At 40.2% G+C, this 15760-nt stretch overlaps 1 protein-coding gene across 1 annotated transcript in view; it reads right to left on the reverse strand.

Moving 5' to 3' along the window:
* CTNND2 (catenin delta 2) overlaps positions 1-15760 on the reverse strand; it is a 509931-nt gene that overhangs the window by 331646 nt on the left and 162525 nt on the right. Inside the window, exons 3-5 of the mRNA XM_056854116.1 lie at positions 14310-14344; positions 12789-12905; positions 5350-5522 (exon numbers count right to left, since the gene is read on the reverse strand). Of these exons, the coding sequence (XP_056710094.1) occupies positions 5350-5522; positions 12789-12905; positions 14310-14344 (325 nt within the window). The remainder of the gene's footprint in view (positions 1-5349; positions 5523-12788; positions 12906-14309; positions 14345-15760) is intronic.

Here is a 15760-nt window from a genome sequence, read left to right on the forward strand (position 1 = left end):
AAGAAATCAAAATTAGATAAAGAACCCAGTCCAGATGGCTTAACAGCCAGTTATTATAAAGCCTTGGAACACATTTTGATCCCCCAATTGCAAGAAGTTTTCAATGATTTACTTCAAGAAGGTAAAGTTCCAGAATCGTGGAAAAAAGCCCACATTTCACTAATACCAAAAGATGACCAAGATAGATGTTCTCCATGAGCATACAGACCAATCTCATTGTTGAATGCGGATTATAAAATTTTAGCATAAATTTTAACTGAAAGGTTAAAGAGATGTATTCTGAAGATCATACACCCAAACCAAACAGGGTTCATACCAAAAAGAAAGTTGATGGATAATGTTAGAGTGGTCTTGGTCGCAATCAATCATATTAAAACAACAAAAGAAAAAGCAGCAATGCCGTTCTTAGATGCGGAGAAGGCCTTTGACAATGTTTCTTGGAACTTTTAAAAATATTACAACGGATAGATTGCGGCAAACAATTCTTAACAGCTGTTAAGGCCATATATACACAGAATGTGAGATTGTTGATTAATGGGATGGTAACTGATCAGTTTAAAATAAAAAAAGGTACAAGGCAAGGTTGTTCATTGTCACCACTGTTGTTTAACCTTGCGATGGAAGTTCTTGCTAACAAAATTAGATCAAACTCGAGAATCAAAGGATTAAAGTCCGAGGACCAAGAATATAAAATTAGGAGCTACGCAGATGACATGGTGCTTATATGTCAGAATCCAAAGACGTCAATGATGGAGATAAATGATTTAATTATTATTCTGGATACAAACTGACCAAATCTAAAACAAATTTGATCCTATATAATATTCCCATGGAAGAAAGGCTTGAAATTCAAAACATATTGCAATGTTCTGTTCCGAAGAAAAGTGTTAAATATCTAGGTATAAAAATTCCTATTGGATCTAACACATTGTTTGACTTAAATTATAAAACTTTATGGAGAACGATTGAAGAGGATCTTGAAAGGTGGAACAGACTGCAAATTTCATGGTTGGGTCGAATAGCAATGATCAAAATAAATGTTTTGCCGAGACTTAACTTTTTGTTTCAAACATTGTCAATCAATATAAGTTCATCTATAATGAGTAAATGGCAGCAAAGTATCAATAAATTTGTGTGGAAAGGCAAAAAAACAAGAATTAGATTTGCAGTGCTACAAGATGAGAAAAGCAGAAGACTGGCATTACCAAGTTTGAAACTTTATCATCAAGCTGCTTCCTTAGTAGCGTTAACAGAGTGGATTCTATGTCCAGAGGACTGAAAGATCAGACTTGAAAAGGCTGGGTTGGAACAAGGCTTTCACTATTGGTTGTGATCCAAGAAGCTACTGTTCTCAATTCTTCAGGCGTAATTTATTTAAAATGTCTTTCTGTTCTTCATTAAGTTTCTTTATTATCTCATTTCTCAAATAGTGCCTCCTTTCTAAATCACTTCTGTTTTTTATACAATCTAGAGTAATATTCCTGTAATTTTCTCTGAATCTTCTGCTTACCTTCCACTACTGCGATGCCATCATCTACTTTGTCTATCCATTTCCTTCGATGTTGTTTCCTTATTTTCCAAGCAAGCCATTTCCACAGTTTATTTGCTAATTCGAAATGGTTTTGCTTGGCTACTCTTATTTGTTTATTAACTTTCTCCGTCAAAATCAGATCAACTTCTTGTCTTATTAAATTTAATTTGTTCCATTTCATCTCATTCCTAGGATTCTTTGTTAGTTCTACTTCCTCTTTTTTAATCTCTTTTTGAATTTCCTGCAATTTCTGGTCTCTAGTTCTCCTCTTTTGAATGCTGTATGTAGTTAAAATAGCCATTATACAAGCTTTACTAGTATCCCATTCTATTCTGTCTTCCACTTCTTTATCAAGATTCATCTGGAAAAAATTCTTTTAATTTCACTTTACAATTTGCTACATCTGCATCTTGTAACAAAGTTTATTCAATGACCATCTCAATTTCTCATCACTTTTCCATTTCCTTAATTCACACCATAACGGTCTATGATCTGAAATAGTCCCGGAAAGTATTTCTGTTTTAACCATCATAAGTTTTACCCGTTTTGTAACCCAAATAGAGTCTATTCTAGACCAAGATTAGGGAAGGCAGCATGGTACAGCTCGATCTCATCAAATCTCGGAAGCTAAGCAGGGTCAGCCCTGGTTACTATTTGAATTAAAATCAACCACATCAATGCATCAACAGCTAAAAGATGATGACCATTTAATTGGAAAGATGTATGAGGAGTGTTTGAAATTAGATACAGAAAATGAGATTGTCAAAGAATTTATGGCGTCATGGGCAATAAATTTTGGGGCATAATATTCAATTAGAGGATTGGCAATATTCATGGAAAAAGGGCCTCAAATTTTCATCCAGCTATTATATAAAAGAAAATTACTATAAGATGCATTATAGATGGTACTTGATGCCTTTTAAAATATCAAAAATGAAGAAGAATGAAAGAGGAATAGAAAAATATTAGAAATGTCAAAGTGAGGTGGGAGCATTTTTCCACCAATGGTGGAGTTGTAGCAAAGCAAAGAAATTTTGAAAAGATATTCACGAGGAAATTTCTAAAGTTATGGGAGTAAAAATTCCAGTAAAACTGAAAATATATTTACTGGGTATCTTAGATAGGACAGTAGAAAAACAGTTGGGAGATATCCTTACATATTTGACAGCAGCAAGAATTGTATGGGAGAAAAAATGGAGAATAAAAGGAGTACCCACACTGCATGAATGGCATCAGAAAGTTAAGGAGTTGGCCAAGATAGCCAAGTTAAGTAAATATATTGAAGATAGTTGGGTTTCTGACTTTGATATAGACTGGAAGGTATGGTCAGTATATATAAATCAATATTTTAGGGATTAAAAAATGACCTTAGGTTTTAGTCTACCGTTTAATAAGTTTAGGTTCTAAGATGAAAATAGCTAAATAATAATTAAAGTAAAAATAGATTAAATCAAAGTTATTCACAAAAGCAATAAGATATATAATAATTTGTTCTGTATGAAGAGAGTTTGAAGTCGGTCTCTGTATTGTTTTATATCTCACTTTCTCTTTTTCTTTTTCACTTTTTTCTTTTTGTATATTATGTTTTTTGTATATTTTGGATATATTCTGTAATATTCTGCATATTTCAATAAAACTTTATTTAAAAAATAGCTAGGAACACAACTCCTTGATCTCATGTGACAGACAGGCAGAGACTAGTTCCATGTCCTCAAAATGGAGGCAGAAGGAGAGGGGCCAACAGACATGGAGGCTTGATGGTACTAGGAGTGTTGGACTAGGATCTGGGAGAGGTGCATTCGAACCCCAACTCTGGCATGGAAGCTTGCTGAGTGACCTTGGCCCATATATACACTCGGCTTAACCTATATCACAGGGTTGTTGTGAGGATAAAATGGAGGACAGGAGGGCGATATAAGGTCCCTGGGTGCACAATGTGGAGAAAGGGGGGTATAAATGAATGAATAAATAAAATCCTACGGTCCTTGGCCATGAAAAAATTGATTTAAATAAACAGAACATTCTGCCCACATGCAGTATCTTATTTGGCATTTTTGATCCAATTTAGAACTCTTACTAAAAACTGAGGGCATTTATGCTTTGGAGTGTTTGCTGCTCTGCAGACATTCTGATCTGAATGTTCTAAACCCTATGCATGGGAGCTCATTGCCCCAAAGAAATTGTAGGAGTAGCAAGAGTACATTTCATCAAAGAAGAAATCACAGTGAAAATGTAGACTGTCAGAGTCGCTCCCCCCTGAAAACGCTGCTCTGTTAATTGGCTGCCAAGGGGCGCCAATGGCCGGGAGGTCGCGAGCTGCAGTGGCCATCACCCAGTGCCCCTTGTCAGCTCCAGGGCCCCTCCAACCCTCAGCTGTTTGGCACTATGGTTGCCCAGGCCAGGGAGAATGCCATCGGGCGAGTTCTTGTGGCGGCGTGTGTTGGGGCTTGCCTGGCTGATACTGATTAGAGACACCAGAGAGGACGCCCATGATGTGGGGGGGGGGGGGTGAACAGGCTGCGGCAGCAGCCCAGCAGCCTGCCCATACGTTACCAGCCCCTTGCCAGCCCAGCAGCAGAATTCTTTCATTTGATTTTTTCCATTCCTGGAGATGTTAACATGCTGCTGAAACTGACCAGAGAGGATGCCTGTGAGGTGCGGGAAACTGGCTCCCTTCCAGAGATCATAACACTCCTGACCAAAATGGCTTGCCTGGGAGGGCTTGGGTGAGGTCAAGACAAACAAGAATGGATGGGGGAAGATAAATCCAAAGTTATGACTACCTACAGAAATTGCCTCGATTAGCCCTGCTTTGGGATTGAGGCAAAATTAAAATTAATGACAAAACAGATTCCTGTAACCATGGGACAAGTGTGGGGTGGCTGCAAAGTCACTTCTGAAGGTCAGAAAAATCATGAATAACTTAAAAGAAGCCCCAAATCAGTCTTGCAGGGATCACACGGCTAATAACCAAGCATAAATGGCCTGTCTTCAATCATAGTGTGTGCAGATGAAAACTCAGCTACAATTCAAGGTGGGCTGGATTTGCTCATCACTACTGCTGAGCAAAAGTACTCTAAGTATCTCTCATTTGCTGCAAATGTGCAGTTGCAGGTAAGTGAATAAGCAACAAGATGATGAATGTGCTCACTAGAGCCATGGAAAGAAAAAGAAGGGGAGGGGGAAGCAGTGACAGGATGTGCAAATGCTCACACAGTTCAGTTATCCGTACATTAAATGCCCAACAGTGATGTGTATCTACATCATTCCATCACCCATGCTATACAATGCAGGACTAAGACAGCTGTAGATGATCAAGAGCAACGGTCCAGATCTGCATTATGAAAAGAATCTGTCTGCTACTTTTACTGGCAAGCGTTATGCCAATGAGTCAGTGGTCAGTGGATATATACAAGGAAATAAATGGAGAGATTTCACATATCCCCAACTGTACGAGTGCTTCCTGTGTGACATAATGAAAATCACAAGAATCACAGTCATGTTAATTGTGTGTGTGTGTGTGGGGGGGTGAGATCTAAAAAGAAGTTGCTCATATATAAACTCATGAATATGCTATGCATTATTCTTAATCACTTTTTAAAAATACTGCACTGATTTTATTAATTATATTGCTCTCAAGTCATAAACGCAGTTGTTTCGATGACCGTCAGGAAAAGAAACTGTTCCTTAGGAGTCGTTAGATCTATATTGCATCAGCAAAGCTCTGTGTGTTTACATATACTCATCATTTCCCCATCAGAACACTCCTCAAAGTAGCATTTTCACATCAAGGCAGGAGGATCCTTCTCAACACATACCTGGCTATAGTTCGGTATAGCTGATCTGCTTTGATTGCTTCGGGCTGGCAGCTGTGACGTTGCTGTTTCACCTAGGGCAGGGGTCGGGTTGCTGTGGTAGCTGGATGAGTACTGGAAAGACACTTCGGGTTTGGACGTGAGCTGAAGTGCACTCTGGGATAGAAGGCTGGGCCCTGTGTCGAAAGTAATTGGCAGGAGTCAGCGCGTGCCACAACTAAGGAGGGAAAGCATGCATTATTTATTGCAAAAAGCTCGGAGAGGACGATTTGCTGCTTTGGATGTCTTGGCATTTTGGCACGGAAAATCAGGTCATATCATTTAAAGTGGCCCTTCATTACATAAACATCATTACTTTGCCACTCTCAAGAAAGAAACAGAATATTTAATAACTGAAAATGCCACCCTGCTGAACTGAACAAACAATAAATAAAACCCAAACTGGTAAATGAAAGGCTGCAGGACAGAGGTAAATGTTACAAGATCGCAAGGAGCAGCTACGGCTCGTAACAGCAACCCTCCAACCAACCCCCACACCAAGAAATGTAGTTGACATTTACTCCACATTCCAAGGCCATTTTGTGGTGTTTAGTTGATATCGTGATATTTCCCTAACATCGTTTAGTTGACATCGTGATATTTCCCTAACTCCACCCGCTAAGGATGTGGAGCGGGCAGGGGAACAGGTAAAGTGATGTCAGGAGATGGGTACAATGGAAGGAGGAACCTGACACGGAGCACCTGTTAGATTCTTTCGACATTTTGTTCTGCCCTGAACAGCTGAACAAGAAAGAGAGCATTAAAAAAAAAATCTACCTTGTTAAGACGAAACCACCCCAACTCTCATTTTTATTGATGCTTTATTTGGTAAATCCAGTAGCTGAGCAGACAAATGCTGAAAGTGCTTCCAACAAACCCACTCCAGTATAATTTGGTTAGGTCCCCCCCTCAAGCCCTTCTAGACATGTATTGGGACTTCTGGAATTTCCTCCTCCCTTTGCAGCTGTTTGATGCAGCCCCAGAGAGTTTGTCTAACTTTCAAGTGGCTTTTTGAGTGGCTGAGATAGAAAGAGGACCTCAGATGTTCCATCCACATACCATGAAATCTACTGAACACTGACAAATTGTTTATATAATGCACTGGTATCTGTAAAGGAGGAAAAGGAAACTTTAGAATATTAGTAATCATCATGTAATTTAGCCTAATCTCAGAGTTTGGGGAGAGGAGAGACTTCAGTGCCATAGAGTCCAATAGCCAAAGTGGCCATTTTCTCCATGGGAGCTGATCTCTACCGGCTGGAGATCAGTTGTAATAACAGGAGATCTCCAGCTACTACCTGGAGGTTGACAACCCTACAAGAAGACCTGTGGCTACAGAAGGCACCATGAAAACGGGGCATTACAAGGAAGAGGATGGGATACAACCTGCAGTAGACAAGTTTTCTTTACAGTGGACCAACAGTGTGGCTTCACTAACTACCCATTTTGCAGCCTGATCTCTGTGGTCTGCATTAACTAGACTGTGACTTAATAATTAAATTACTCTCTCCTTTCTCTTTATTCTGAGAAAAAAACTAACTGGCCAATCATACAAAATGGGTATGCTACACTATAGAGAGCCAGCGTGGTGTAGTGGTTAAGGGCCTGGGAAACTCAGGTTTGAATCCCCACTCGAGCCATGGGAGCTTGCTGGGTGACCTTAGGCCAGTCACATACCCTCTCAGCCTCAACCCAGGCAAGTATTTGGACGGGAGACCTCCAAGGAATACCAGGGGCATGAGATGGAGGCAGGCAATGACAAATCACCTCTGAACCTCTCTTGCCTTGAAAACCCCACCAGGGGTGGCCATAAACTGTGACTTGACAGCAACCCCCCCCCCAACACTACACTTTGCCTGCCAGGGCTAGCCATGTAGGGCTTTATAGTGACTTTGAGGCCCCCAAACCTCTCTTATTTATTTTAAGTCCCCCAACCAAGATTTAGAAAACGTAAGCAGACAGGTACTGCATGTAGGCAAGCAAATACATCAGATTATTCTATATTACTTTAGTTAGGCATGGAGTAATTCGCACAGGACACACCCAGGAACACCTCAAATGTCTGTCTGTCAAGACCAACAGCACGAGGTTGTCCTGAAATCTTTCCTGGATTGCAAGAAGAAAGCAACTCTCTCTGAAGAACAGATTGGCAGCTCAAAAGACGCGACATTTAATCTTATGCTAACAGATGGTTATTTAAAAAGGGGTGGCGGGACTACATGGACTGAATTGGCTTTTTACACATCTAACAATGCAGATGATGGTACAGTCTTTTTTCCCCATTTTTCCAGAGGAAGTGACAGGTGGGGGGAACCCATAATAAAATCAAGGACCTAATGCTTTTCAGAACCAGACATCTGCTTTGTAAGGGATTTTACAATAAGGCTGATTCTTGCTCTGTATTCACTGGGGGACTGCTGAAAGCATACTATTAACTGAGAGCTAAATCAAGATGGTTTAATGAAGTGTCACATTGTATGTATGCAGAGTCCTTTCATTAAAATCAAATATACCAGGCACCCGTTACACTAAATACAGATTTACATGCAGATTTAAGAGCTGTCAAGTCACAACCGACTTATGGTGACCCCGGCAAGGGGCTTTGAAGGAAAGTGAGAAGCAGAGGTGGTTTGCCATTGCCTTTCTCTGAAGAGCCTTCTTTGGTGGTTTCCCATCCAAGTACTGACCCTGCTTAGTTTCCAAGATCTGACTAGATCAGGCTATTCCATGCTGCCTTCCTCTCAAATACAAATTTAACACTTTCCCATGTGTTGGTCCATGTTTGCAGGTGTTGGCCCCTGGAGCCTTTCCCCTATATTATACTTTTACTGGAACAGTTCTTCACATCTGCGCTACTTTCAAGGGAAGCCAAGCTCTGCTCCCACAAGATATCTCAGACTCACTATGGGGAAATGAGAACTATATTTAAAGGGTCACTTCACATGTATATATATGCTCTCATATATCTGCATTAAAAATGTAATGCACACAATCAACAATTGTGCATCTGAAAAATTACATATAACACAGTAATGCATCAGGAGGTTGGGAACAGTCATGGGAGCATGTGCAGGCACCAACAAACATGGATCGGTTGCCATGTAATATGTGGTTTTACTACCATAGTTTTACTATGACAGCATGTGGTGTAAAGACTAAATGAAAGAATTGTACTGAAAAAGGTGAAGCCTAAACATATGAATTACTTCTGTATGTGGGGGTGGGGTGGGAGGATCAGTTAAATTACAATACAGATATCATCACTGTACCACATCAAGTGGAAAACACTAAATGTCAGAAAACCTCAACCTGTTTCTAATGATTGTGAAAATAAAAAGACAGCAGACATTTAACTAATAATGTCATATTCAGTGATGAAAGAGGTGTATAATTTAACATAAACATCAAGGCCAAAAAGATGAGTTAAAAGAACTTTGCAATGACGTGGAGAAAAAGAGGGATGGAAAATTATTGGAGAACAAGATGGGTCATTGGTAAATAACAAGATTTGGACTTGCATCTAGGAAATCTGGGCTCAGCTGTATATGTGATCATATACAGCGTCCACACTAACAGTAAAAATTCCCACTCATAAGAACAAAAGAACATAAGAAAAGCCATGTTGGATCAGACCAAGGCCCATCAAGTCCAGCAGTCTGTTCACACAGTGGTCAACAGTGGCGGACTGGCCAGGGTATCAGCTTGCCCGATGGCAAGTGGGCCCCCTTAAACATTAGACAATTTCTTTAAAATATTAAATGACCTTTTAGTATCTTGAAAATATAATAGAAGTTCACTGTCTGAGGAGAACTTGGAATCATACATGTTGCTGTCCATTGAAAAGGAATCGTTAGATGAACTGGATGCAGAAGCAATTATTGACAGATTCGCACAATTATCTAGCTAATTCAAATGATTGATCTTACTATAGTGGACTGCATGAAATATGCTTTTGAACTACCTGTTAATGTGTAAAATGTTCAGTACAAGCTAACTATTTAAAAATATCCACCATTTATTTAAAATTTTAAAAAGAATTTAAAAATTCAATTATAACAATCTGTATTTATCGTATTTTTCCGTCTATAAGACGCCCCCGTGTATAAGACGACCCCTATTTTTTAACCTACAATTAAGAAAAAATAGGGGTCATCTTATACATGGGGGCGTCTTATAGCCCAACAGCTGACAGACGGGAAAAGAGAGCAAACGGGGAAAGAGGTGGCTATTGCCGCGAGCCCGGCCTGTCACGGACGCGGCTGGCGGCAACAGCCACCTTCCGTGTATAAGACGACCCCCCTAATTTTGGGGCTAATTTTTTAAGAAAAAAGGTCATCTTATATATGGAAAAATACGGTACATTTAGTAATTACATTTTAATTACTAAAAATATATATTTGTTTTGCAAAAAATGTTAATTGCATCTTTTCCCCACTTATGTATTGTTTGAAAATGTTATTTAATTCTTATAAAAATTAAATGATAGTCTTATAGTTGTGGGTGGGCCCCCTTGGTCTCCTGGCAACCAATATTTTTAGACCCAGTCCACCACTGGTGGCCAACCAGGTGCCTCTGGGAAGCCCACAAACAAGATGATTGCAGCAGCATTATCCTGCCTGTGTTTCACAGCACCTAATATATTTGGCATGCTCCTCTGATCCTGGAGAGAATAGGGATGCATCATGACTAGTATCCATTTTAACTAGTCGCCATGAATACCCCTCTCCTCCATGAACATGTCCGCTCCCCTCTTAAAACCTTCCAAGTTGGCAGCCATCACCACATCCTGGGGCAGGGAGTTCCACAATTTAACTATGTGTTGTGTGAAGAGATACTTCTTTTTATCAGTTTTGAATCTCTCACCCTCCAGCTTCAGCAGATGACCCCGTGTTCTAGTATTATGAGAGAGGGAGAAAAACTTCTCCCTGTCCACTCTCTCCAAACCATGCATAATTTTATAGACCTCTATCATGTCTCCCCTTAGTCGCCTTCTTTCCAAGCTAAACAACCCTAAGAATTTTAACTGCTCCTCATAGGGCAGTTGCTCTAGTCCCCTAATCATTTTGGTTGCTCTTTTCTGCACCTTCTCAAGCTCTGTAATATCCTTTTTTTGAGGTGGTGACCAGAACTGTACACAGTATTCTAAGTGTGGCCTCACCATAGATTTGTACAAGGGCAGTATGATATTGGCAGTTTTATTCTCTACTCCTCATCTAATTAAGGCCAGCATGGAATTTGCCTTTTTTACAGCAGCCACTCACTGGGTTGACATCTTCATTGAGCTATCCACTACCACCCCAAGATCCCTTTCTTGGTCTGTCGCTGCCAGCACAGATCCCTTCAGTGTATATGTGAAGCTGGGATTTTTTGCCCCATTAAGCATCACTTTACACTTGCTCACATTGAATCTCATTTGCCATTTTAATGCCCATTCTTCCAGTTTGCAGAGATCCTTCTGGAGCTCTTCACAGTCCGATTTTGTTTGAACCACCCTAAATAATTTGGTGTAATCTGCAAACTTGGCTACTTTGCTGTTCAACCCCAACTCCAGGTCATTGATGAACAGGTTGAAAAGCACCAGTCCCACCACAGATCCCTGAGGGAACCACTGCTCACATTCCTCCATTGTGAGAACTGACCATTGATTTCTACTCTCTGCTTCCTATTTTTCAGCCAGCTCTTAATCCATAAGAGGACTTGTCTTCTTATCCCATGATTTTGACGTTTGCTTAGCAGTCTTTGGTGGGGGACTTTGTCAAAAGCCTTTTGGAAAGCCAAATATACAATGTCCACAGGCTCATTCCTGTCCACATGCTTATTGATACGTTCAAAAAACTCTAATAGGTTAGTGAGACAGGATCTACCTTTACAGAAGCCATGTTGGGTTTGGCTCAGCAGGCCTTGCCCTTCTATATGCTTGACAATTCTATCTTTAATAATGCTTTCCATCAATTTACGTGGAACAGATGTTAAGCTAACTGGCCTGTAATTTCCTGTGTCCCCACAGAACCATTTTTTGGACATTTTTGTTATTTAGATGCATGTGTAAGCAAGTTACTGTACTAAAAGACCCATGATTGGTGTTATACTTTACATCTGGCCACACAAGGCATAAGGTATATATGGTTTAATTTTCAAAAATAATTTTTAAAAATTGGCTATAGTAAATTTATTTGTCAATTTAATTTGGCTTTCCTTTTTCTCCGCCCTCTTAAGGTTTTCCAATTTCTGCATGTGTTTTTAATAATTTGTCAATTTATATATATATATATAACCACTGAGGAAGGTCCAAGAGGCTGAATCGCATATGGTCTATTGGTCATTTATATTACGTGTTACCATCAACTGTGTTGAGTATTTCTGTAACAGTTTATACTGGTGGTGTTATATGTAGCCTGTGCTCCAGGCCTTGTGTTTTTATCTATTGCATACACTTAATACATATAATTATTTTATAAGAAGTTACAGCTCAACCTCTGAGGCTCCCTCAGCTTCCCCACCCCCCATGCCTTGTAGCCATTGGGTGGCCAAGAGAATAACTGCCACTTAGCCTCAGTGTCCCATCTGGATTTATTGTGAAGGCAACCACAACAAGGCAATGTACACTGGAAGACAACAAGTGGGGCCCTCAAGAAACTTGCAGGAAAAGCTGTCACATTGCCCCCATGTTTGCTACCTCCCCTCTCCCCCTGCTTCTCGCTTTCTCCCTCCTGACACCCCTTTTCTTACTCTCTCCTCCATGCCTGTGACTCTCTCTCTCTCTTTCTGTCTTCCACCCCATCACTCTTTCTCTCTCTTCCGGCCCCTCATCACCCTCTCAGCCCCCCCACCTGCTTCCTCCCGCCACATATAGCAGTGGTGGCAGCAGTGGCTCTCCTGGAATCACAATGGATCTCCCAACTACAGGAATTGGTTCCCCCTTAGGGTTGCCAGATGTTGGGAAATTCCTGCAGATTTGGGGGAGGAGCCTTGTGTGAGGTTTGGGGAGGGAAGCAACCTCAGCAGGGTGTCTCAGTCAGTCCATCTTTATTAGTGTCTCAAGATAGGAGAAAACGCCCAAGCATCCAGGTATTAAAAAAAACCCCTCCTAAACGTTTGATGTTTATACCTGTATTTTTCCCCTTCCCTGCACATTCCTCCCAACAGCCACAAACTTGTACAATTAGCTCATGCTGCTTTTTTTCTCTGCATTGTGAAAAGGCTCTAAAACTGCTTGAGAATTGTTATCCTCAGATGTGAAGAGGCAACTGCTTAGGGAACATGGCCAGCCATCAGAGATGAAAGATTAAATAAGAGCATAATGGCCAGATACCCTTTCATCTTAAAAGCATAAAGTACTCTGAATAGGCTGGGTTTTAATTCAGGGACAGACACAAAGAAAGGCAAATACTTCAGAAACTTACTTTCGCTAGATGAATAGTCCTGTGGATCAAGTATTCCCGACTCTTGCAGGGATCTAATACAAGAATCTACCAGTTCAAGACCGGTCGTAAGCTCATCCTCTATGTCCTTCTGGCCATCTGTAAGAACAGATTATGAAATGCTCTTTGCAATCCAAAAAAATTCCAGAAGAAAACGGAGGCAAGACCTTTTTTTATTTATTTCTTTAAAGCAGAATTAGCTGGGCTCTCTTCCTCTAGATTCAGAGAGTGGTCCTTTATACCCAGAATAACAGTTGCCCATAGAGATTTATGAGCCACAAATCAAACTAGAAAATCAACTAGAATATTTCCAGTGGTTTGCCATTTTTTTTTTAAAAAAAATTAATAGATTACTAAAAGCATAGAATGAGCAGAATAGAAAAGAATATCATAGCAATCATGGAACCAACTCCCCCCACCCCAAGTCACAACTGAGAAATGAGATCAAATTAAACAAGAAATATCAATATAACCATAAAGGTCACTGGCAATCAAGCTTAATACAACAACAAAGCTTTAAAAATTGAGCTAGAAATATGAATTCCTGTCCGTTCTTTCCCACAGATTCACGGCAGTTGACAACAGCATTGCGAATGTGCCGCTGCTACTGTTGTGGCCATTTTTTGGGTCATTCTTTATCAGATAAAACCACAAATTAAGGGTTGAAGGTTCTCATTATGACCATGGGCAGAATGACAGAAATTAGTTTTGGACATCTGGTGACATCTGCAACTGTAACCATTCACAACAACTGCCCCTAAAGGAGCGGGATTTTTTTCTCAGTCTTGTACTTGGCACAGATGGCTGTCTCACAACGCATGTTTCATAAATGCGGATATAGTCTCAGTTTTGCCCTAAGTTTGGGTAATGTGCCAGTAAGCCAGCTGTTGACTTGAGGTGTGATGAGATCTAAATCAGCTTTTCTTTGCTTGGGATCTGTTCTGACTTGTGAAGAGAGGCTAAGAATAATCCTTCAAGCCCCATACTGAAATGTTAGCCTAGTTCCACCTTAGACCTATAAGTTGCATCACAGTAATGGCAACATAAAAAAGTGGCAGCAGAAAGATCCTAAAAAGGTCTGTGAAAGGCATACCAAACAGTACATTTCAGAACATCTATATATATTCTCCCTTTTCCTGCTTATTCGCACTCTAGTTGCTCAAACGTACCACATAATTTTGCAAACCAATTAGCATGTAATAGTTATTCATAAATATTATTTCCTTTTAGGATTTATGTGTTTGTAAGTTGGTTTTGCTGCTCAGTGGATGGAGAGTGCATAGCCTGGCTTTTGTGGAACCTGCTTATTTCTTTATGGTGTGTGAATGAGATACCAAGCAAAAAAAGTACTTGGACCATCCTGAAGCAATCATGCAGAAAGGTCCTCAGTATTTTAGTGGATAGTACAGCACAGATCAAGATAACCTACTACTGAAAACAGCAGATTATAGTCTTTACTGAGAGAAAACTTTAAATGCAGATTTCTTTGAAATTATACTGTACCTTGCGTTTGCCAGTGAAACTGTTCTTCAGTTGAACTGCAAAAACAAACATATTAAATGCATTTTAATATATAGAACAGAACCTTGGATAAATTATTAAAATTTAATTCATATTTCAGCTTCCATATTTGATACTATATTCAGTGTTGAAAACAGTTAAGCATACTACATAGTAGGCATTACAGTAATGTAATGGAACATTTGCCTATCATCAAAACTAGGAAAAATAGCATCCTCCCTCTTATCTTTTTCTAACTTGTCTCAGAACACACACTTGAATACACTATTTTGTCATCATTTTAATAACTGAACACAACAAAGAATAGTCTTAAAAACTCCTGGAACATGATTTTGAAAGCCAGATCATACATGAGGCCAAATAGGTTCTGGGAACAAGTCAAAATGCTGTTCATGGCCTCGACTGAGTTTACCGGCGGCATACTTCTTCCCACATGATCCTCCCTGTCATCTTTTAATATCTGCAGGGGAGACACGGCATTTATGCAATCTAGGTTACAACCACATTTGGAATAATGTGTACAGCTCTGGTCACCCAGTCTCATAAAAGAACTGTACAGTTGGGGGGGGGAGGCTCATAGAAGGGCAACAAAAATTACCATTCAAGCTCTTTCCATGCAAGTTTACCAAAGAGATGACTGGGTGGATATGGTAGAGATTTATAAACATATGCAAAGTCTAGTGCAAGTTGTTAAACCATATTCCCATTCCCCCATAATACCTAAGAACATAAGACTGCAAATTAATTTGATCAGCAATAGATCTAGAACGGACAAAAGAAAATACTTTTTCATACAGTGAATAATTCACTGATGTAGTGATGGCTACACATTTTTCAGTGTCTTAGAGAGAGTGGACAGGGTTGCCATGTCCCCCCCCCCCCCCGGCAACGGAGAGAGGACAGCACCGACATGCCAATATCACTTCCGGAAGTGATGTCATCATGTCAGCAATGTCTAGAGAGACACTCAGGTATTTGGGCAAAAACTCTATGGTAGAAGCTGTTTTTAACATAGAATTTTGCCCAAATACCAGAGCGTCTCCCTCAATGTCGCTGATGTGAGGCTGTCCCTTCCAGAAGTGACGTCACCATGCCATCGACATCGAGGCCTTGGCCTCATTTTAAGCCTGGGAAGACCCCCACTGGCCAGTTGGACAGTGCCAGGAGTAGGGGCTCAAAGTGGGTGACCCCCACCCCCAGCAAGGGTTTCGCAACCCTAGGAGTAGAATAGTTCTACTAGAAGCTGTTAGTTATAATGTTGTCATTTATTTATTTATAGTCCACCAACCATTCTCATTGAGACTCAAGGTGGATTACAGGGTATAAACAGTGCAATCAGACACCATAAAACGACCAATGGGACAATGTAATAGGAGTAGGATTGAAGAGAATAAAAGAAAAAAGAAAAGGATGTACTAAGGCTCAATCTAAAT

This window comes from Euleptes europaea, chromosome 8 (assembly GCF_029931775.1).
Source record: "Euleptes europaea isolate rEulEur1 chromosome 8, rEulEur1.hap1, whole genome shotgun sequence".
In the NCBI taxonomy this organism is placed as follows: domain Eukaryota; kingdom Metazoa; phylum Chordata; class Lepidosauria; order Squamata; family Sphaerodactylidae; genus Euleptes; species Euleptes europaea.